At 37.8% G+C, this 24,413-nt stretch overlaps 1 protein-coding gene across 9 annotated transcripts in view; it reads right to left on the bottom strand.

Moving 5' to 3' along the window:
- RBFOX1 (RNA binding fox-1 homolog 1) overlaps positions 1-24,413 on the bottom strand; it is a 1,303,251-nt gene that overhangs the window by 142,138 nt on the left and 1,136,700 nt on the right. Inside the window, exon 1 of one of the 9 annotated variants that reach the window (XM_086472921.1) lies at positions 1,129-1,161. The exons of the other annotated variants lie outside the window; for them this stretch is intronic. Coding sequence (XP_086329047.1) covers positions 1,129-1,161 — 33 coding nt within the window. Of the gene's footprint in view, positions 1-1,128; positions 1,162-24,413 lie in introns of those variants that run through there. 9 annotated transcript variants of the gene reach the window in all.

The following is a 24,413-nucleotide window of genomic DNA, read 5'->3' on the forward strand; positions in this document are numbered from 1 at the left end:
TAAAGGAAACAACAGATCTAATGCATTAAGTTGAAAATATGAAATGGTCCTAAAAGCAACAGGAAATACTGATCCTAAATTAGCCTATGAACTCAGGTATTAGAGTAATCTCAAAACTGTGGATGACAGTACACAGACATTGCTTAACACAGCCTAGGCATGAGGCTAAACAGAAGTTGTCCCTCAAGATACAGTTCCAAGTATCTTTAAATGACCCTTTAATGCTCACTTTGTGCATGGTTTTTAATAAAGTAGTTGTTGGCAACAGAACGAAGAACAAAGGATGGCAGACAGTCAGGCTCTGCTAAATGTTCTGGCCTGAGTTTTAATGAAAACCACATTTCAACTGAAAAATATGCTTTACGTGGCAGTGTATAAAATCAAATTTATTGCTTTCTTGGTTAAATGTTGAACTCTAAAGAACAAAAAAAGAAAGCATTCCAATGATGTAGGTAAGTGAAGCTGCTCCTATTCCATATATATTACTCCATTTGAAGAAAAGCTTAGAATTTAAAATGCTTGTAGTGTCTCAGGATCTCAACATGCCTTTTCAGCATCTTCTGCTCTGAAAGGATTTCATTATTAAGAAACGCATGAAAAGTGTCAAAACATAATAAAGCAAGCTTGTTATGTTTGTACACAAAAGACAGAGCACAGAAAACATTACTTTCGCAGTGTTCCTTTTAAAAACACATTTGCAGCATAAAAATGTGTTCAATGAAAACCTTTCTGCTTGCCTGCATTTTAAAGTCTAACTAACAGTTTATTGTTTGTTTTCCTCTATTTTCTGTTTGGTGCGTTTCGTTTCTTTGGCAAGAGATATTCCACATTTAGAGAAAGCCTCTCATACTGTAGTTAAATGAGCCAAACTGCATCGTATCCTTAGGGCATGGAAACAAAGAAGAAAAATGTAACATCACTCTGTAAACCTGCTGGTTATAAGAACAGCTCAGTTAGATATATCAAGCACAGCAGAGATACATAATCACTGCTGCAGTTTGCCCTCCTTCAGACTTAAGAAAGAAAACATGTATTAGAAGTCTTGCATGCAGTGGTGCAGCTGATTATAAGAAATGCCCTGGCTTGACTAAAATCAAGAGTTTCAAGTGAAAATAAAAGCGAAAATACCTGCTGTACCATCCTGCTCCCTTTATTCTCCATAAACTTAGCAGCTGCTCTAGTCCCAGGCCATACAGCATCTGCCCAAAGCAAGCATCAATTATGGATGAGGGCGTGTGAGCAATGTAACGTGTGCATGAGTGTGGATGATAGGGGTGTTGAAGGAGGGGGAGCTAACGCAAGGCTTACTGACCTCCCTCTCAACATCTGACTGCTCCCAAAACCTAATCCAGATGGGACTCTTTCAGTTTGCTGGGCCTCGCCCCATCAATCACAGCAAGCCACTCCTCTGTCTCCTTCTACTAGTTATAGAGTGCACCACTGAGCAGATGATTACACACAGAAGAAGAAAAAACACAGCTTGACTACATTAATAGCTGTTCAAAAAACATTAGAAATGCTACTATGTAAGCTGCTGGAATCCAAACATTTTTGTTTTAAAATGAAGACGGCTGTATTCAAAGTTACAAAACTCCTTAAACTTCCAGTGCTTTGGCTTTTTGATAGCTACGATGTACAGTAACGTGTGCATTTCTATGTGGCTAATTCGTCCTACATGTGGTAGAGTTAATACCAATAAGATTTCTATTTTAAAATTGCTGAACTCTGCAAGTACACCATCAATACTGAAGTAGCCTGTTTTAGATTAAATGTACTTTATCCTTCCATACAAATGAAATATTGTTTCCTTTTTTTTGTTTCATTTCATGACATCCCTCTTGCTTAGCAGAGGAAATATTTCAGAAATGCTTCCAAGGTTTAGTTCTGTCAGGCATTTTAAGCAACTTAATGCTTCACTATTAAAGGAACTTTCTTAGACACTCTAGAGGTAGTTTGAAAATTATTAAACTTCTAATTAAATCCCATAATAAAGAAAAAGAAGAACAATCTAAGAAGATATAGACAGTCCCAAAGAATACACATTTATTGTCACTCTGTCACGGACTGCCTACAGACACAAGAATTCAGAAACAGGGTAGACATGCAACATGGGAATTACTCTTACAAAAGTTCAATTTCTAAGGGGTGGGCAGAAGAGCAAATAAACAGCCATCAATTCATCACTAAACTTATATTCCAGCTGAAATATATTGGGGTTTAAGTGGCAGTGTAAGTCTTCCACATTTGTGGCTGGCACTCCCCAATTAATGATAATAAAAGCAGCCACTTCAAATTTTTCAGAAGGAATCAGACATCCAACCACAGTGGACTGATAATCACAACTGACTGACTCTGCGAGCTTTCTCTGTTGTAGCTTAATTATCTGACCAGGCCACTTGACTGAGATCATTTGCTTCTGCAATCATACAAAATGAATTCTCCAGCTACCTTTCTTTTTTGGAAGGTTCGGTACAGAGCCAAATTCAGATTTCATTTAAAAAACAATCTCATTCCAAAAGAAGGGTATCCTCAAAGGTAAGAAAGATAATGCAAAATAATTTTTTTTCAGATAGCATACAGGAAAAAGCTAATGGTAAGTAAGCAAAAGAGTATTTCTTTACTACCTTAGCAAGAAAGTGGCATCTCTTTACTCCCATTATAGAGAAACATTCACTTTTGGTCTTCTTCACATGTAACGTACTGTATTCCAGTAAAAGTCTGTGCTCTTGCTACAGATACATACATATTTGAAAAAGAAAAGTTTATTTTGTGTCAGTGCCTAAAGTATGGAGCAGACTAACTAATGAAACATCACAACATCCTGAAAAGTAGGAAGGTTATATGCATTTAATTACATTTTAACAGAAGGCAGCAAACAACTTGCCAAAAACCAAGTCCTAGTTTGAATTCCTGCCTGCATTCAAGACCACATAGTATTATGGATGTGTAGATAGGTACAAATAAAGCATTCCCTCTGACACCTTCATTCTTTGCAATTGTCACTGCTGAAACTTTCTACTACTTTTATGATTCTGTGATTTATTACACTAGCTTTCTTTGTCCTACATGTCAATTCTTTCCCCTACTATTTCCAGTGGCCCAAATGGACATGACTCTGTCACACTGATTTGTTTTGCTTCTACATTACCACCTAAATCTTTCTCTTTTTTTAACTTAAGTTTCCTGCCTGCCCCTCACTTTCTCCAACTCTGACTCAGGTATTTTATACAGGTCTTTTCAACTGCAGCTCAATCTTCTATTCTATCAACCAATATTTTCTTTTTTTAAATACATTGAAAGACTTTTACATCAGATTTTGAAAACATGAGTCTTCAAAATTGCCTAAAGACCCATATAGCAAGAGAATCTGGAGCATTCGGCAGGTGTATCTACAATTTATTTTTACAATAAGAATTGATTCTTAAAACATTTCAAAAGAAAGGTATGAAAGGAGCTTGTCCTTTCCCACAAGTCAATAGAGGAAAGCACACCTAATCGTTATTTTACACCTTTATATTTTACATCTTTACTGGAGCACACTGAAGATGATGCAGCATCCTCATAACCAAATAGGAAAAAAAAAAAAAATAAAAGGATTGCACTGTGTTGCATTGTGCACAAAAAGCTGTCTGGAGTGCTGGCCTTTAAAGAGAGCAGCAGTTAACATTTAGGAAGTCTAACTGCCAGGCAGCTATGAGTGCCATCCCTTGGGCATCAAGATCAGGTCCAAAACTGCTGAACATCTTCATAAAAGACTTGTACAAAGTGTCAGAATGCAAGTTCACATGGGGCAGCAAATAGGGGGAGCAGTTAGAGGGGTCTTGAGCAGCTAGAGGAATGGGATTACAAGGACCTGATCAAAGTCCTGCTCCTGGGACAGAATAACCCCATGCACTGATACACAGGCTGTGGACTGACTGGTGAGGGAGCAGCTCTGCAGAAAAGGACCTCTTAGAGTCCTGGTAAGCAGTGAGTTAGGTACGAATCAGCAGTCTGCCTCTGAGGCAATAAAGGCTAACTGCATCGTGGGCTGCACTAGCAAAAGGACAGTCAGCAAGTTGAGGAAAGAGATCACTCCTCCCACTTGTGAGACAGCATGTAGAGCACTGTGTCCGGTCTAGAGTCCCCGGGACAGAAGACCTACTTCCAAACTGGAGAGTTCAGTGGTGGGCTGGTAAGACAGCTGGAGGGCTGGAACATGTGACACGTGAGGAGAGGCTGAGGGAGCTGGTTTAGCATAGCCTGCAGAAGAGAGGGCTAACAGACAACTTAATTGTATCTTCTCCATCTTAATGGATGGTTACAAAGACAGAACCAGACCTTTCGCAGACGTACAGAGTGAAAGAACAAGAAGCAACAGTCAAAAGCTGCAGAAAGCTAAATTCTGGTTGGCTATATAGAATAAAATAACGAATATGAGGGAAGTTAAGCACAAGAACACGCTGCTCAGAGAGACTGTGCCATCTTGGAGACTTTCAAAACTCAACTGGACAAGCCCCTGAGCAACTCCTCTGTGTAGCTACACCTGATTTAAAAAAGATGTTGGGATTAGATGGCCTCTGAAGTTCCCTTCTAACCTAAATTATTCTATGGTTCCATGTAGTTTCAACAGTGGCAGAAGAGTTTCACCATTGATTTTATAGTTTTATCCTATTTGATGACTCTCCTCATTCAGGATTTACTGAGAAGGAAGAGGCTAGCTACAACTTGTAGTCTGCTTTCTCTCCTCAAGAAACAATATCTCAATTCTCTGAGATGGATTTGGAATGCTTTCTTAGAAAAATATATTTACATTTGTTTAATCCACAGCCAGAGCAGTATGGAAGTGGCAATCACTATAGCACATGCAAGACAGTAATAGTTTCACAAACAATGCAAATGAACGTTGTGAACAATGATATGTCTTAACTTTCTGCCAAATGTCACCATTTTCATCATATGTAGAGGAACGCTGCCTTGACAACTACATCACCATAGAAAGGAGTACTTTTCTCTGCCTTCTGCATCACCTCTAAAGCAGTAACTACTACAGGCATGTAAGCTTTCCAATTTTATCTCAAATTTTTCTAATAAAAAGAAATTTTATTCTAGTTCATACATTACTTCATTGAAAACCACTGCCACCTCCTAAAGCTGAATTGTAGTAAAGCTAATATGTCCATTTTCTTATTTTTCAGTACCTAAAATGTGGTTGAAAAAGCCAGTAATTTTTTTTTTTTTTAACTGTAATAGTGATTGAAGATACGGGATTTTTAAAGCTGGATCAGTTCCCAATCAGTTCATAAGCAACTGTGACGAAAGAAGTGAGAGGTTAATGCACTGAAGAAACAATCAATAGAGCTGAAGAAAGAGGACAAAGCAGCAGGCATATATTATACTATATCGACATAAAAGATTTTATTCTGTGAAACAGTTTCTTAATAATCTCAAGTCTTCAATTTGCAAGAACGAAGGCAACACAGAGCAAGTGGTAAATGATAGGCCTTTACAGATAACAGTAAAACCATCAATCTGTTATTATAATTTAGCTAACACAGATCTCAGAGCTACCACAACTGATGCTGTGCAAGAGAGGAAAGAAACACATCACAACCATGTAGCCTGCATGTCTGCAGAGCAGGAATTGTTGGGCCTTCTTTTATAACTACAAACAAAAAAATTATTCATAGCTCAAACAGTGGAAGCAGCAGAGGTGTGTTGGCAAGACTCTCTTACCAGGATGTATTAACACTTCTAGGAAGCCAGATCTACCAGCCCAGGTGACAAACCATGGTTATGTAGCAAGACCACACCTGGTCTTGACACAACCCTGCATCACGCTTTGTAAGCCTTTCTTTTAGAGTTCACTGAGACTATTCCTACTTTGTAACCTACACACAAGCATAAGTATTTCCAGAATTGGAGTAAAAAACTTCTCTAAATGCCACCTTATTAGTCAAGGATTGAACATTGCAAAAGATTAGAGTCTGTAGAGGGGAACCGAACAGCAATCAAATCTAGTTGCAGGTATATCGTTTTCAACAGTTAGATAATTTCTAAAAATCTGAGAAATTCTTGTAACATAGCTAAAATAATTCGTTTAAGATGCATTGTTAACATCAGAACGGCAATTTGCTCCAAAAAACCTAACCAAATTTCTCAGGAGATTGTGATTGGAAACAGCTGTGTTTTCTAAAATTGTCTAAATCAGATAATTCAATATAGCTGAGGTTAATAGTCACACAAAGTTATTCCAAATTTACAGATGCTGTCTCATCCAGAGTATATGAAATGAACAGCTTTTTTCAGTTGGTTTCCTAATGGCCATACCACAAAATATAGCAATGTATTTCCCAGCTTTGTTAGCCATAGAAAGTGGTGAACCTAGTCATGTGCAGAAACAGCATGTTTGACAGCCATTTGTTCTGGAGAAACTATACCACAGTTTCATGTGTACCTAATCAGTTATTTTTCATGTACAAACTAATTATTTTATATTTAAAAAAATACTAGGCAGAATGAGCGATGTGCGCCGCAACTATTACACACAGAGAACCAAGAAAACAGAACTGTCAAAAGGCACAGTGTTTTCAGTGTTCAGCCTAGCAGACTTTTTTCAACTTCACAAAATCAGCACTGAAGTTACTGCATCACAGTGCAGCTTGCCGTAGGTATTCAGATTTGTAGCAAAACAAGGCTACAGGGACAGAGCAAACAATATTACACAAGAAGACTGAAGGGCAGCAGCAGTTATTTGAGTACAACCTGGCATGCCATCTCTCTGAACAGAACACTTTAAACGACCTCTTTTAACCAGGGACACAATGTTTCACTGATGAGCTGTGATTTAGCCTCAGAAAAGAAAGGGGCCATTTCTCTTCATAATCCCTCATGCTGAATCATTTTCTAAGACAGCACCATAATAACCACAGTTCATCCATTATATGTGAAACAAGTCCAAGCTTCAATATCACAAATGGGAAGATCATCACCTGACTCTACTGAAATAAAACAAAGAGCATAGTCAGCTAGAAAGGGAAATGAGAACGTAGTGCCATAAGTTGTCTCAAGCAGCAACGTTGACCGAAGATCATACCTCCTTAGCTATTTGTTTGCAAACATCGAAGTATACAGGGCTGCTTTATAAGCCAGTTCACTTGAATTAGCCAGGTTAAGCAATAATGATTTCTGTAAAACTGTCCCAAATGAACGAATGGGAGTTGCTTTGTTTTACTTTGTTTAAGCCAGGTAAATTTCAGTGTTTGATTTATGTGGTAAGCTCCATAGAGACAATGACATGATTGAGTTTGGGAAATTGGAGGAAGATCAGGAAGACAACCAGCAGGGTTAGAAAACTGGGCTTCAGGAAAAGAGACTTCAGCTTATCCAAGAAATTGTTACGGATCTCTGACATTCATCCATGAGCTGAAACTACCCTAGGTAGCTGCCCGATTGACCCATTGATTAAAGAGAACTTCAAAGTGTAGGAACAAACCATCCATTAAGAAGGAAGATACTTAGCAGAAGGCCCACATGGCTAAGCAGAAAGTTTTTCCATGAGGACAGACACAAAAATGGAGCATAAAAGCAATGGAATCAAGGCTTGGCAACAAAAGAAGAGCATAGAAGTATTGCTCAGGTACTTGAGGACAGGATCTGGAAGGTGGTTTTGTCCAGCCTAGCTGTAACTAAGACTAGCGAAGACATTAAGGGTGACAGGAAACAATTCTACACACCAGGTCTGCTTGTTGCAAAAAAAAAGTTCAAAGAAAATGTTGATGCATGGAGGACACAGCCTTGTGATGAAAAACACATCATAATATAATGAAGTATTTCCTGTCTTTTTTGTTTCAGGTAACATCTGATCCAAAGCCATTGCACCTAAAACACAGACAGCATGGGTAGCGAAGGAGAGGGACAATGAACTATGAAAATGCAAGAGGTTAGGGACCACTTAGTGAAGCTGGATGTATTTCCATATTTGAAGCCTTACGGCATTCAACAGAAGGTGCGGAAGGAGTAGATCAATGTGATCATGGGCCAATGTCTATTAAACTATGGAAATTTATACTGACAGGGGAAGTCCCAGATGACTCAAAAAGCTAACACTACTCTTATCTTTTAAAAAGGCAACGAGGGTGAGTCAAGGAACTTCTGACCATTCAGCCTCATCTCAGGCCCTGGAAAGATCATGGAGCACATCCTTTCGGAATCCATTTCTAAGCACACAAAGGAGATCTACATAATTTGAAATGGTCAACATGGATTTTTCAGGGGAAAAGAGTTCTTGATCAACTTGGTTGCCTTCAAAAACCAAAATATCTGGCTAAATGGACAAAGTTAAAGCACCACATAAAATCTACCTTGACTTCAATGACGCTTTTAATGCTTTTTCCCATAGCATTCCTCGTTGAGAGCTGTGGAAGGAAGGGCTGGACTGTCAGATGGGTTGAAAATTGGCTGTACCATCTGGCTCTAAGATCAATGGCTTAACATCTGGCTCATGACCAGTACTACGTTGAATATCTTAGTATCAATACTGGGTCTCACATTGTTCCACAACTTGGAGAATGACAGTGTACAACCTCAGCAAATTTGCAGATAACATTAAACTATGAAGCCTCAATCCAGGAACATCTTGTTAAACTTGAGACCTGGGAAGTAAGAACCCTTAGGCAGTTTGGTACAGAAAAGTGCAAAGTTCTGCACCATGGGCACCATGGAATAACAGTTTGAGGGAATGAAGTTCATTGCACATTCACTGAACCCCTTTCAGTTTTAGTCTGTATATAATTAACGGTATTAAAACACAGAAATGTAATCTATATTAAATAGGAAGTGCCTTGTTATTTGCCCTTAGAAATGGGTTGTTTGTAGACTAAATCTTTTAAATTGCAAATGAAACTCTATTATTTCCTTTTCCCCCCTCATTAAAAAAAACCAACCAAACAAACAACACAACACATCTGTGTTCATGGAGATCCCATGCAATAACATCCAACATAGGTGGAAATTGCCTATATTCTACATTTTACCTGTAACTTTTTATCAGGCAGAATTTTTGGTTTTATGTCTGACCTCAATATTTTGAACAAATTTGGCAGAATACTTATGAATTCAATATATCCAGAAATCATACTTATCAGTTCCAAGAGGCAATAACTATGATTTTCATGGCCATAAACTTTTGATTAAAATGAAGCTGCTTCAACAGTTAAATATAGTTTTATAGCATTCATCATTCATCATAAATTCATCATTCTTCCGTTCCTCTTTAAATTTTCAGAAAAAGTAAAATATAAATAATCTAGAAACTAACTATTTTCAGTTAAATTACATTAAAATTGTTTTCAGACAACACTCATTTCTCATCTCTGTCTAACTTAAGAATTTCCATAATTTTGTTCTTTATGACCAAACATAGATGACCTGAGCTGCAGTGACCAACAAACACAGCAATGCCATCTTGTTTAACACCTGTTAAAGCAGCATTCATTTTTTGGCACTGAAATGAAACGATGGAACATGATCTCCGATGTTATTTACTTCTAAGACTAAAATGACTATCAAAATATCATTGGGCACAAGGACCAGACAGATTGGCTTCCTGCCTCAGCTACACTTTGCTATGCTTGTTTATCACCAAGATAATTTGTGTACTTCTGTTAATGTTTATGTTAAGATACTGTTATAGCATTAACAAGTAACTGTTTACTCCAACAGTGTTCATCATTAGCAAACTGAGCCACAATACTGAAGGTAAAGCTCTTTTCACCGATGAGACAAAAACAGCGATAAGACACAATACAAAATACATTTCTAAATACTGCCGAATGTCACAACTGGCTGAAAATAAACAAAAATTATGAATAGAGTGCTACAATGAATCTGCAGTTATAACTAAAATGAATAAAATCCTTTAATATTTCCTACACCATTGGAAAGACTTTCACTGGCTATACTGTAAGTTTTACTTCGTTAAATCTCTAAAAAGTTTCTGTTACTACAGAAGGAATAGCCAATTTGTCTTTGTATTTTAATTTCCACATCTGTAGGACAGGGACTAAAACTGCTCTCAAATCTGCAGAACTAGATTGCTTCTGCAGAACTATATTGCTTCTCCCTGCACATCTTTTGAGATTTATTTCTGTTACTAGCCCTGCTTCACAAGACTGAACATATACATATTATTAAACCTTGCTGTAGAGCTGGCCTCTGCCATATGCCACAGGTGCTCAACCCTGGTAAGCTTCAAAATCATTGCATTGAATAACACGTTACCTGAAAATAATATAGATTATGAGACTGGATACAAAAGATCTTTCTCAGTTTACAGTTTTATTTTCCGCCTCTGTGTGTAAGGAAGGGAGCGCTGGTGGAAGGAAAGGTATTTCCAAAATTGAAACAGCATTGAGACAAACTTTGGCGTATTTACCAGAAGCATATGGCTAATTTACAGCAACCATATTCAACAGCATTTGTGTTTATACAGTGCAGCAGCATGTATAACAGCCACAGCATCCAAACTCTAGAATTAGTGAAAACAAGCATATACATAGACTATTCTGGGAGAGAAGCGTTATAGCCTGAAAACTCCTTTTATTCCACATGAAATGAATTGGCTGTCTTTTACACTAGAACACTGGATTAAATAAGATATCGAAAAACATTGAAACAGTTCAGTATTTGCTGAGTGAGCACCTAGCGAGATGGAGCATACAGCAAATGTGTTAGCATTCTAGCTGCAAAAGAAATTCAGATTAGCCATTGCTACACAGAAATTGATAGCTAGTAGGTATTCAATCAGAAAAATGGTTTTCCTTTTAAATATTAGAATCACATGGTATAGTACAACACCAATGTCAAGTTAAATTTAATCATATCAGCATACTTAAAGGAAAAAACCTGAATACCTATTCATACACCCATGCTAAGAAGGATTATATTAGACTTTATGAAGCCTTTTCCTTTTATTTAATATTCTGATATCTGTAAAGAACAATTTTGATGTGTTATACCCTCAAACTAATCTATTCCATTATCTTTTTAATGCACACGCAGTATGCCTGAACTCATAGTTACAGTATAATGTGTACTGTCAACTCCTTATGTTCTTCTGAAGTCTGCCCATGTAAAAGGAAAGACATCTTCCTTGAAGCAGCAGTAGGTATAATGAGAGTGTTGCTAATTTTTTTTGAGAGTAAAGCCTCACGTGCTTTCTACTAGTTAAGAATACATTTAAAATGCAACAATAATTTATGAGCTCACCAATGCCTACTGATTTTTGTCAGACTTAGAAGAATCAGCTATGTGAAGGACTGTGCTTCAGAAAAGGGGTTTGAGCAATGTAATAGAGAAACTTGATAGGTTTTTACTGAAATGGGCTTTTTCTACATATACGTAATGGCTTATCTGAACAACAATGAAAAATGATCAGTATATAATCCATCAGAAATAAACCAGTTTTCAGCTACCAGAGACTAAGTACAACAACAAAAATGTAGAAACATGAATTTTATTCCAGGAAGGTAACCAAAACTGTTAAGTGGCATATATGTCAAGCATGCACTTTGGCAGACTCAATCCACCTTAGAAGACATTAAGACCGTACGAGCAGAATTTAGGCTCCAAAATATGGACCTAAGAGGCAGTAATCTTCCTCTACAATTGTACTGAGTTTATTTTGCCAAGCCTTTCAGTGAATTCTCTTCTCATTCATATCTTCATTCAGTTTTCCCTGCCTTTTAAACCTCCCTTTGCCTTGTTCATGTCCTCCTTCTTTATTACTTCCTCCGCATCCTCTTTCTACACCTACCCGCAAAAATCTGACTCTTCCATTTAATATTTATTGAAACAATTGAGAGTACAGTAGATGCGAAACGTTATCCAATTGACACAGTAACACAGTAACTATGCATAAATACGAACATGAAAAGCAATGGATGGCCTTCATATATACATTTTAACTTTCATGTAAAATATCTTATGTAATTGTGAACTATTCTGAGCAGAAATCTGAGGTTACAGGACTAGTACAATTTAGAGAATTTTTTCGCCTGCTCCTATTTATTCTAGATATCGTTGTAGCCAATTGGCCCATGATTTGGGGGATGAAAAGATGATTTGGAATTTGACACAACTATGATGATTCCCATTTGTTGGTCTTGACAAAGCAGTAAGTATATTAACCACCTTATATAACTAACCAATAAGGGTTCACTGCTTGTCAACTAACTTCATGTAGTAACAAAAATGTTCAATGTTTAAAATGGATTCTCAAATTATACAACTATTAATATTTTCACTGCCTCCAGTTCTAAAGAAGGGGGGGGAGGGGCACCAAAAACCCCAACAAAGCAGTGAGCTAATTTAAACTAACAAAAGGTGAAAAAGTAGATTCAAATCCTCCAATAAGGAGGCCTGCAGCGACTAACAGCATCAATTAAGAAAGGCAACACACACTAAATTCAATTTTAGTGTCACACACACACGTATGTGTTCATGGTATCAAACTAAGAACCAAATTCAATGGGGAGTTATAAAGTACAGTAAATTGATCTGAAAATGTTGTTCGCTAATGATTATAGAACAAATTTTTCAAATTATTATTTTAACTTCATTTTACTAACAGAGATTGAACACCCATTAAATAACCTGAACTCAAGACCTCTCATGCACTTCAGAAGCAAACAAATTATGATATAAAACATTTCCAATTAAACAGAGAATATGACATTAATTCAAACAATATAAGCAGTATGCATTGTAAAAGTCTCTGTTGCTCTGTGCAGAAAACAGAGTGAGGGTGAAGATACCCTGAACTTAAATCCTGATTTCTGTATGTCCTGGGCTTTAAGAATTTAATATATTTTTCTTCCATTTTTTTACATACATAAACCAGAAATTTAAAAGCATAGTTTGTTATCTTACATTTTGTGAATCTGAAAGAGCAACATCACTGCACTATTTAACTTAAAATAATAATTAAAAATAAATAAATTGGCAAGCTACTACAAACCCAGCACTGACCCCCATATCCCAACTAAATGGTGGTTCTCCTCACCTTAGGTGAAAAGAGTTTTTTTAATAGAATTACACAAAGGAAAAAAGGCAAATAATTTAAAACTAAAAGCACAGCATCTAACATTCTGTGCAGAATCTCAGTGAAAGTAAGCTTTCCCTTAAGCAATACAACTTTCTGATGCAAACAACTCCACATTAATGCTGTAAAACCTGCAGGTCCTCAAATTCTCTTACTTGTCTGCATATTTGAAAAATAATCTCTGTCCTTTTTTCAGAGAATAATCTCAGTCAAGTGTTATTTATAAACATCACCTGTGGTTCATCTACAAATAACACTGACGTCTGAAATACAAACTACTTCAGAATTATAAAAGAATAATTAATACAGCCAAACCAAAACCTTCTACAACTGCATTTTCCAGGAATGTACCATTTAATGGTCAGCTGCATGTTAACTACAATCCAGAAAAAAAAACAAACAACAGACAATTCAGATGAAAACTGGCTTTTACATATGGTTTCAGGAGCACAAAAAATATCTGCCATAAATATAAAACCAATCAGAAGTGGCTGAAGATATTCGTAAGCATGTATATTGCCATTTTGTACTTCCAGTCTATTCAATCCAGTTAAGACTCATTGAAATGGGTTTCTGGAAACCACTAGTAGAAGACATACCAATATTCATAAATAATTATCCTGAACTAATCTCTTTTTTTCATGTATAAAACTTCTACTTCTCAGTAAACCTTACTGTGCAGGACCACCTCTAACAAACAAAACTACCTTGCTACAGAAATGGCAACGTCTTCCCAGTAATCATGGAAGCAAAAGAGGAATTTTAGATGTTTTCAATAAATTAACTAGATAAACACAGATACCCAGACCTTGGTCCCTAACAAGGAAGTCCTTTTCCCTGAACAACAGTCCACTAGGATTAGAAGTTCAGTAGAATCCAACCTTTTCATATGCAAATATATCACAAACCTTTTGCATCTTGCTGTAAACGACAAAGCATTGAAAGTATTTGGAGGTAATAGGGCAATTTGTGCAGACTCTTTGCACAAGGCTCCATTTCATTTTCAGAGAGATAACTATGTTCCATGAAGATACCCTGCTGAACTTATTTTTTTGTTTCACATTGCAATGCCTTTGCTTTGCAGAAACTGTTACAGCTTTTTAACTCTAAGCTACTGAATTGAGTAAAAACGTGAAGTAGAAGCAGTGCAGTAACTCTGACCTAGTTACTAAAATACTATGTTAGATTAAATTTTGGAATGTGTACTGTTTTTATGAATATACTGCACTTTGCAGTCTGTGATCCGTGGGGAAATGACTATGCCCTATATGTCACCATCTGCAAGCTCAGAAATTTGAGAGCTTCTTACATGCATCTGCCCTATCAGCTGGTTTGGCTTTTCAGACCCTGAAGATGATTCAGCACATGGAACCCAGATCTCCACTGCATCAGATGAAGCTTGGGTGCATAATATATTTTTGCTGTCTCAACAGGAGGACTGTGAGCCTCCAGCTAGAGAGCTGCTTAAAGCACCACAGTCATTTCTGCAATGATCCTGTCTGGGCACTCATTCCATTTAAGGGCAGGCTTCTGGAAAAAACAAGCAAGGAAAGGAACAATGATGCAAGAATATTCCGTCATCAGGAAAATATGCAATAACTATTCTTTTTGCAAGAACCATTCATTTTGCCAATTTATTTTCACATGTGAGCTGAGACAACTAGATTTGGAAAAAGTCTACACTTGTGAACTCAGAAAAACCTATACTATTGCTAGCTTAAAAACATTCATTCACTCACATGAGGAGAAAGACTGAAAAAGAAAAAATACATGACCTGAGAGATTAGCAGTGACTGGAAAATGGAAATCTGCCTAAAATCTCAACAGAAGGGATGGCAACCCTTATACAAGCGCACACATAAGATTGTTTCTTATTTTACATAGCTTCAAAATATTTCTTCCCCTCTGTTTGAGTTCAATAATACTTTGATCTAAAACCAAAAAGGCTGTCAGATCATTCTATTCACTAAAGAGACAGGAGAGAAACAGTAAGTACAAAGCGGCAGCTAGACCAATTCTATCCCTGAAGCGACAGAGAGGCAATAGGTGGGACAGTCTAGAGGGTACAGACAATGTTTTAAAGATTTGCACGTCTGCGCTACATTGTATTATCCAATTTAAACAGTAAGAAATCAGTTTTAAATTGGGGTTCAGACAACATGTATCAGCTGTGAAAAATAAAAAAAAGTATCTGGCTATGGAAGTTAAGAGTGCTTAACTACACTTCATGCTATGGTCCCCAGGCCTGACATCCCGCTCAAAGCTGGGTTAGTTATGCGATTAGACTCAGGGGCTCAGGGCTGGATCCAGACATTTTTTGAAAACCACCAAGGATGGAGACTTGGTGGTACAAACTCTCCAGGCAACCTATTCCAATGTTAAACTGTCATTATAGGGAAAGTCGTTTCTCTCACCTAGTTGGAACCTCTCTTGTTCCAATTTATGTGTTTTGCCTCATATCCTCCCACCACGCACCTCTGTGAAGAGACTTGCTCCATCTTCTTGATAACCTCCTTGTAAGCACTGGGTCATACGGGAGCCTTCACTTCTCCAGGCCAAACAAGTACAGTTCCCTCGTCCTCGTACCAAATGGCACATGATCCAGCACATGAACATCTTGGGGGCCCTCTGCTGAACCTACTTCAGTTGATCAACACCCTTCTTGTATTGGAGGACCCCAAACCAGGTAAAATATCTTAGATGCGATTTCACAAGTACCAGGTAAAGGGAGATAATCACTTCCCTCAATTTACTGTCTGTGCTCCTGTTTATACAGCCCATACTATACTAATATGACTATACTAATCCAGTAGAAATTCACTGTTGGAAATGCTTATATTACACACTGACATGGAGATCTATTCAGATGTGACAGGTCAGAACTGCTTACAGGAAAGACAATTTTGAGGGACAAAGTGGTGAGGACGCTATATCCTTCTGCACAAGCAGACTGACAACATAAGAAGCTTAGATAGTCCCACTACAAACCTCTTGGTTTCAAATAAGAAACAGCTCTGCCATTACGGAAGTTTCAAGTCGGAGTCAGAATCCAGTAACAAGGAATTCTAGTCAAAGAAAAGTATCTATTAAAAAAGTCCTCACCAATTTATTTTCCCTCTAAGAAGCAAAGACAGCTCTATAGCCTTTCCTCATAGCAGTCACTACGCGGCATGATCATTTTAACACAATAAATAAGATAAATAGAAGAGACAAAGGGTAGGACAGACAGTGGGTGAGGGAATGAATATTTTCAAGGTGAAAGCAGATAAAGATATTATAAGCACTAGCATTTACGTGAGAATCACATCACCCACCATAAACCAGTTATTTAATAGGTTGCTTAAGAGCTAAGAGACTCTTCACCCAACCTCTACCCCATTTAACACATTAGCTTGTACTAATGGTGAGCTCTCATCCAGAAATACACAGCACCTCTGCCTGTGGGTATTACCACATGATGCAAATGAACTTGTAAAGAGAAATCAACTCATCAATCACAATCACAAGGGGACACTGAGCAATGCAAAAGGATTTGCATTACAGTCCTGCTCAGGTCTTTCCTATCACCACTCTAATTAAATACCACCTCAAGTGCTTTATTACCATTAGAAATCTCAGCATTGAAGGCTAGCATTCTGGAATCTAAGTGCTGAAGGTAATTAGAAATGAGAAAAAGAAAAATGTTCATTAAAAATTGCAGGATTCCCTTAACAGAAATGATCTACACCTCGGAATAAAGATTTGCCTTTCTGTAGATTTAGAATAACATGTTAAATAGCTTTCATTAAGCTGAAATCTTTTACTTTGAACCACACACCTGCCATCGTCTTTCACAAGTAAAGCTAGATTTAGCTGTACCTACCAAACCGTTGTTAGAATTTAAAAGATTCTTGGCTTATGATTAGCTGATAAGAGTCTTAATTCCTCTTCTAACATTTGATACACTAATTTAAATTTTTTCAGACTTGGCACACTCAAGGGCTTTTTGCCTTACTTCCCTGGATATACATAAGCTACTCATTACTATTTATGAAGGCGATGAAAGAAAACATTAAACAGTCAAAGAAATATAAATCTTAGATTCTAACACAGAGAGTGTAACAGCACGATTAAAAACAAAACAAAATGAAAAAAACCTGAAGCAAATACAAAGACATTTGCAATTTAAAGCAATACAATATAGCTGAAAAGCAGTTTTCTCTTCCACTTGACTGCCAAGTGACCTGACTCAGGATTTTATGGCTTTCCCAGGAACAAGCTGATGGTATCAGTAACATCCAAAACTTAGCAGTGAAACTGCACTGTCATGAGCAAAAGCAAGGAACCGCAGAACTTCTGATTCAAGTGATAAAGTAAATGTTTTCCTAATTTTAGCTATGGTAAAATGAAAATACAAATTTGTTTTCTCGTTAGCACATTTATTAGATATATTTGCCTTTATACAGAAGACCTTAATGAGGCCTATAACCTGCTGACATCCCACTCAGCTAATTAGGGTGAGGCTTTCTTGTTCAATTTTGTGTGTCAGACTTATTTTTAATGTCTGAGTTAGGTGATTTCCAAATGCAAATAATACCTCAAATATTAACAATAAAAACCCTATAGTTTCTTAAATAGAACATATTATTTGAATAATGCCCAAAAAGATCAACTAATATTTAGCCTAGATTTATTTTTAAAGTATTAGTTAAATGCTTCACACTAATGACAATATTAGTTTTAATTCTAAAGGGAACAGATGGCTTTAAATGGTTACTTATTTCAACATATGGAAACCAATCACTGAACTACAAAGAATCAAACAGCAAATTCTCAGTCATTTTTAATTCATTCTGTCTAATAAGAACAAAATATAAGAATGCAACACAGAAATAAAGTAAACCAGCTTCTAATGACTGCTTTAGTTTAAATTGTAACAGAACAAGGAAGGTTTCAGAAATATTTGAGCCATGATATTAGATTTTGCTCATAACACTGATTTAGTTTTTGTTTTATAAATGTACAATTTCTATAGAAAATAACCATTTGTGATATACGTACATTTTCACATTCATTTACCCATCTTATAAATTCCTCTGTAAAAAGTCCTGTCATCATGAACATGCATATAGGAGCTCTTGGAGCTTCCTCTGAAACAAAGCTGCTCTTGCAACAGGACACGAAAACATTCACAAATTGATCAACTGACGAAAGTTTTTGTCAGAAGACAGCAAAACAATATACCGTGTGGACAGCAATGAAGGTGTCAAAGAGCTATGCTGGTCATTTCTGGGACAGGCCAACATAGCAAAGCTCGCTTTTCTAATCTGGCATGGCAAATGAAAACTGTATTAAACTGCAAATTATAGAACTATCGACACACCACTTTTACTACTACTGTGAAAAGCATCACCTCCAATGACGTAACTGTAGCTCATGCTTTGGAGAAGTATTGAGAGCAAATGATTCTTACTCTGGTCTTATCATTGCAGTTTTCTTCAATCAAGAATGTAGAGGTTTGCCAGCTAAGTCTGTGTCAGTTTGTAACAGGCCTGCGTGGCAAGGTTTTGGTAGTGGGGGGTGGGGGGGTGTTACAGGGGCGGCTTCTGTACGAAGCTGCTAGAAGTTTCCCCTGTGTCAGATACAGCCAATGCCAGCCGGCTTTAAGACGGACCCGCCGCTGGCCAAGGCCGAGCCCATCAGCGACAGCGTTTTTCGCCTCTGTGATAACGTATGTAAGAGAGTGAAAAAGTTGTTGCGCAGCAGGAATTGCAGCGAGTGAGAGGAGCGAGAATATGTGAGAGAAACATCCTGCAGACACCCAGGTCAGTGAAGAAGGAGGGGGAGGAGGTGCTTCAGGCGCTGGAGCAGCGATTCCCCTGCGGCCTGTGGTGAAGACCACGGTGAGGCAGGCTGTCCCGCTCCAGCCCATGGGCGGTGGAGCAGATGACTGCCTACACCCCGTGGAGGGCCCCCACGCCAGAGTAGGTGGATGCCTGAAGGAAGCTGTGACCCCATGGGAAGCCTGCACTGGAGCAGGCTCCTGGCAGGACCTGTGGCCCATGGAGAGAAAGAAGCCCACGCTGGAGCAGGTTTGCTGCTGGTGACCCCGTGAGGGGGCTCACGCTGGAGCAGTCGGTTCCTGAAGGACTGCACCCCATGGAGGAGACCCACGCTGGAGCAGTTCATGAAGAACTGAACCTGTGGGAAGACTCACACCGGAGAAGTCATGAAGGACTGTCTGCCATGAGAAGGGACCCCACATTGGAGCAGGGGAAACGTGTGAGAAGCCCTCCCCCTGAGGAGGAAGGAGCAGCAGAAAACAACAGTGTGATGAACTGACCCCAACCCCCATTCCCAGTTTCACCCCTGCACCGCTGGGGGGGGAGAAGGCAGAGAAAATGGGATCAAAGTTATGCCCGGGAAAGAAGGGAGGGGTAGAGGGAAGGTGTTTTAAGATTTGGTTTTATTTCTCATTACTCCTCTCTGAGTTAATTGGTAGTAAATTACATTTTCCTGAGGTCAAGTCTGTTTTGCCCATGACTGTAAATGTTGAGTGATCTCCCTGTCCAACCCCACAAGCCTGTTGTTATTTTTATTTTTTTTTTTCTCTCCCCTGTCCAGTTGAGGAGGGGGAGTGATAGAGTGGCTTTAGTGGGCACCTGGCATCCGGCCAGGGTCAACCCACCACACATTTTATTATTGACTAAAATATAATCAGTAACTTAAGTGAATCAAACTAGTTTATTTCCCATCTCAAGCAGCCTGCAACTTTCTAAAGCTGCAGCAAAGGTTTGCCATTTTTGCTTTATTTCTTCCTATAAGCTTATATAACAATATACTTTAAAGGTGCCCCTGAATTATCCTCAGCTGGTGGGCAGAATTGTACTTTCTTCAGAATATTTTTTAGGACTCCATTCGTTAAAAGGAAAGAAAGGCTGCTTAGGCGTTCATGTGCAGAACATTCACGATGTGGGAGTGTCTCATTTGCATAATGGCATGTGGGTAGGATTTGGACAAGCACACTGAAAGATATGACAATCCAGAACAGATATGTGGGAAATCTCTTTTAAATGTAAAAAGACCTCACCCAGGTTTCACTAACTTGGGTAAACATTATTTCTGAGGGAGAAACAAATGCATAAACTACTCATCAGGTAAAAAATGGCTTCAAGCACTGCAATTTCTGTTGCATACCGAACTATGCCCGACAATAATTTCTTATTCTGTCCTAGGTATAACACAGCAAAAAAATCAACGAGAGATGGAATTTTGATCAATATTAAAAATTTGCGTGTGATTTTTCCAGCTAATGACATGCAGAACAAGTTATAACTGATTTCTGACACTGACATTCTGTCAATTTAATAATAGATCCCTCTTTTGATGTAATTTGACTGCCATTACCATTCCAAATATAGTGAACTGTTTTGTTAATATCTCTACAGAAGAGAAAACTGAAGAAAAAATGTAAAACAGAAGGCAACCTGGGCCAGTTTCTTGTGCACAGCACTTGTCTTTAATCCATTGCTCACTAGAAACGTGTAAATCCAGTCCCTTACAGGACTGGGAGATAGTAAATTCCTGTTTTGAACCGAGATTACTAGCCTGCAAAAAATTACTCGACATGAAAGCTTGACTTTTCAAGCAACAGACATTTTGAAGCATGCAATGGAACTGCCCTCTTCGCGTAAAAGTGAGCTGACCAAATTGACTCACACACTTGGCTAGAAAATTAAACATTAATACCACTTTTGACAGAAAAGTAGTTAAGGAGGCTCCTGCGCCTATCTTTATCATCCACCAAGTACACTGATTCTAGGGAGACTCTCCCAGTTTTCATAAGCTCACAAGCTGGTCCAATATACTTCACCTATTTTATGAGGAACTGCTTTCTTCTGCCTAACAGCAACAGAGAAGTGCAGGACTCTCAGATTTCGTCAAGAGCCAATTTGTTAAGCACCTTCCGGTTCAACTATGAGTACAATGATATCCAACCAAGCAGTGAGAGCTCTCATCTGGTCCTTTTTGCTCCACACCATCTATATATTCTCTAAGATGTTATTGCAGTGTGCACAAACAACTTGGGCTTAGGCTTCTTTAGGAAGCAAACACTCTGAAGGTTCCCTGATCAGTATGCTCAGGTCTTTCTATCCTAAATCTAGCAAACAAGACCATACAATCTAATAAAGCTATTACCCTTTACTCCTTATCATTTTTTTTTTTTTTTTAATTAACAACAGGAGTTGGTGTATTTCTGGTATTTCCTCTGTTACCCAACTCCGACAATATAGACTTGCAGAACTCTAAAAGGAGAGTATGATTAAGTGGATTTATTTCTCTTTTCTTCTACACATGAAACAGATAAATGGATTTCTCCTGGAAAATGATTAATTCTACTTATACAACTAACATGTTGACCAGTCCTGGAAGACAGTTCAAAGTCAGACAATGACCCTTCAAGGTTCCCAGCTTATGGCTGTTTAAAAGCAGCATTGTATTAGTATCACAAAAATAACCTCACCTTGTGTACAAGAGATCCTTCACAGTAAGGATATCTTCCATGGGAAGAAGCACATGCTAAACAACCCCTCTCACAAAACCTGCTCTTATTTTGGAGCAAACACTGACCATATAAGCTCAGACAGAACAATTAAATCAGTTCACTTAAATCAATATAATATTAACGTAACTTGTTAAGCTCCTTTCCTGTGAACATGAACCTCAGCTTTCAAATCATCCTATACAACATTTAATGTACATTTTTAATAAAGTTTGTATTTCAGACACAGGTACAAATCCCATGCCATCCTAAAATATATAAATGTTTCCTTCTCCTAGTTATTATATGCCAAAGTAACATTTACAGGTAACTGTATTCACAAACAACGGCAATAAAGTAAACCATAACCTAAACCTGTGTGTTTTATCTGCTAACCAGTTACCTACAATCTGATAATTTTTGTACGCATTTGGTAAGTCATGAATACATAAAAGATGCACCGCTTCAATTTCATTTTAAATAAATGGACATAAACTGATTCTTATTTAAAGTTACTGCATTCTAAAAATAACACATAATGGAAAAACCAGGAGAATGAAATACACCAGATCTCACAAACTGCTGTGATAAACAAACGGTCATCTCGATTATACATGTGTTGTAGTCCAGTGATGCTGCATCCTGCAATAACATTGGGAAGATTAGTGTCGAAACTGGAAAACAAAAATGTCCAAGTGTTTGAAGAAGTGACCAACCTATTTTATTTATTATTATTACTACCTTACAAAAAATTTACAGCCAGGAAAAAAAAATAATTAAAATAAATTTAGAACAACAAAAAACGCCACAAACCAAAACCTCCTTTCTACAAGGGAAAAAAAAAATTCCTCAAAGGTGTGGTCAGATGTCATTTTCCAGATTAACCTGGAAGTGCTGAAGATCTTTCCAGCTTTGTTTGCTCTCTGCTGTCCAATGCTAACAGCAGTTCAAGACCGGCATAACCACACTATCCTTTAATGCCAGAACACTCCCTCATATACTTCTGTGAAAAAAATTCAAGATTACTTCAAACTTCTTTATCAGCAACTTAAACTAAGACTTTGCCTTGATGCAGATGAACACTCACACCTCTGTTGTAAACACAGACTGCTGCTCTTCAGCCAATCTCGATGTTCACAGTGAGCTTGAGCTGCCGGCCCTGATCATTTAATTTCATTTCATTCCATGGTCACTAACATCCAGGTTTAGTGGAGAAACCATTTAATTGTTCAGTCAAATACCACTGCCTAGACCATATAACAGAAAATTAATAATAATGAGATGATCACTTCTCAAACGCAAGAGATGTATAAATGCAGCATCAAATGATTCATCTGAAAAAGTATCAGTGACACACAAAAGTCACGCAGAAACAAAAGCAAGAAGTATCTTATGGCTTTTAATTCTAAAATAGGTTTGAGTAAAATAAAACATGAGTCTGTAAGAGACACTGCATTTATATGTTACAATTGCTCTAACAGGCAGACATCTGTGAATTTTGTAACAGATTTAACAACATGACTGCAGTGTATCGTTAAAAATCAAACCCACCTGCCTTTTTATGCAAATGCAACATTAAAGGCTCCTTCCTCAAAGGTACTCCCCACACACTAATACGCCACGTATCGCGTGCTTCAGCTAGACTGTAAAACTTCCTTCATGTAACATGTACAGCAGGAAAGAAGGGGGTTATGAAAGAGATAACTGTACTAGATCTAAGATAAAAGTTTAACTTATTTGATTATAAATCCTTGAGTGGGAATTTGGCCTCTTAATCAGAGACTTCAACTTTTGCCTTTAGAGTATCTGCTGTAAGAGCCTCCACCCTAACAATGACTCGAATGGCATTTCTTGTACGTGCTCACAAGACCCATACATTTTGAGAAACACAGTAATGATGTAGTCCTGTCATTCCCATCTTAATTACTATTGGGCCTATTTGTAATTTTGGGCACAGGTCTACATTATGCAATACAGAAAGTAACAGCAAGTTTTCCTCAGAAAGCAAATAAGGAGTTAGTTAACGCCGCAAAATCATCTGCAGCTAAACGCAAATTAACTGAAGATAAAAATGATTACAAATGACATTCAGGAAGACACAGATGATTTCCAAGAACTAAACATGTAACATATTTGAGAGAAAAATCACAGTTTTCACAAACTGATTCACTCACCTTCAGATAAACTAAAAAGTGCCAAGATGCTGAACATCGTTTCCTCAAGAGCTTCTCTTTCAAAAAAAAGTAAGACTGTAGCACTGATTAAATGGTCCCAACAGAAGATCCTAATTTCCTGCTATGCAAAAGATGCAAGGGCAAGAACCAGAGACAACCAGCAAAACCCTGTTGCTTGATTCAGTGCCTGTATAAAAACTAAACTCCCAAATCTAAAACCACTATCTGACTGGGGCGGGTGGGGGGGTGGGGGTGGGGGGGTGGAATATAAAAAAATCACTATTTCTCAAAGAAAGAACAAAGTCAATAGGGACAGATGATGACATGTCACTGCTTGTTTTAGTCAATTCAGTCATTTTTAATTTAAACACAAAGTTTAACTCACACTATTTTTTTTTGTTTCATTTCAATTTATTTGAAAGTATCACATCAGATCATCGCCTGCCACTTTTGGACTATGAAAAGCAGACAGAGACGATTTAACAAAGCAAATTTAGAAGGGCTGTTCATTCTCAATCTCTCTTTCAAGTATGCACATGCTATTGATAAACAATGTCACGCTTATAGGAGTAACCAAGGAAATCCCTACTTCTACTTCCGTTTTCTCAGAAAAATATATCTATTTCTAGAATTGCAT

The sequence above is a fragment of the Leptosomus discolor genome, chromosome 14, assembly GCF_034619465.1.
Source record: "Leptosomus discolor isolate bLepDis1 chromosome 14, bLepDis1.hap2, whole genome shotgun sequence".
Classification (NCBI taxonomy): domain Eukaryota; kingdom Metazoa; phylum Chordata; class Aves; order Leptosomiformes; family Leptosomidae; genus Leptosomus; species Leptosomus discolor.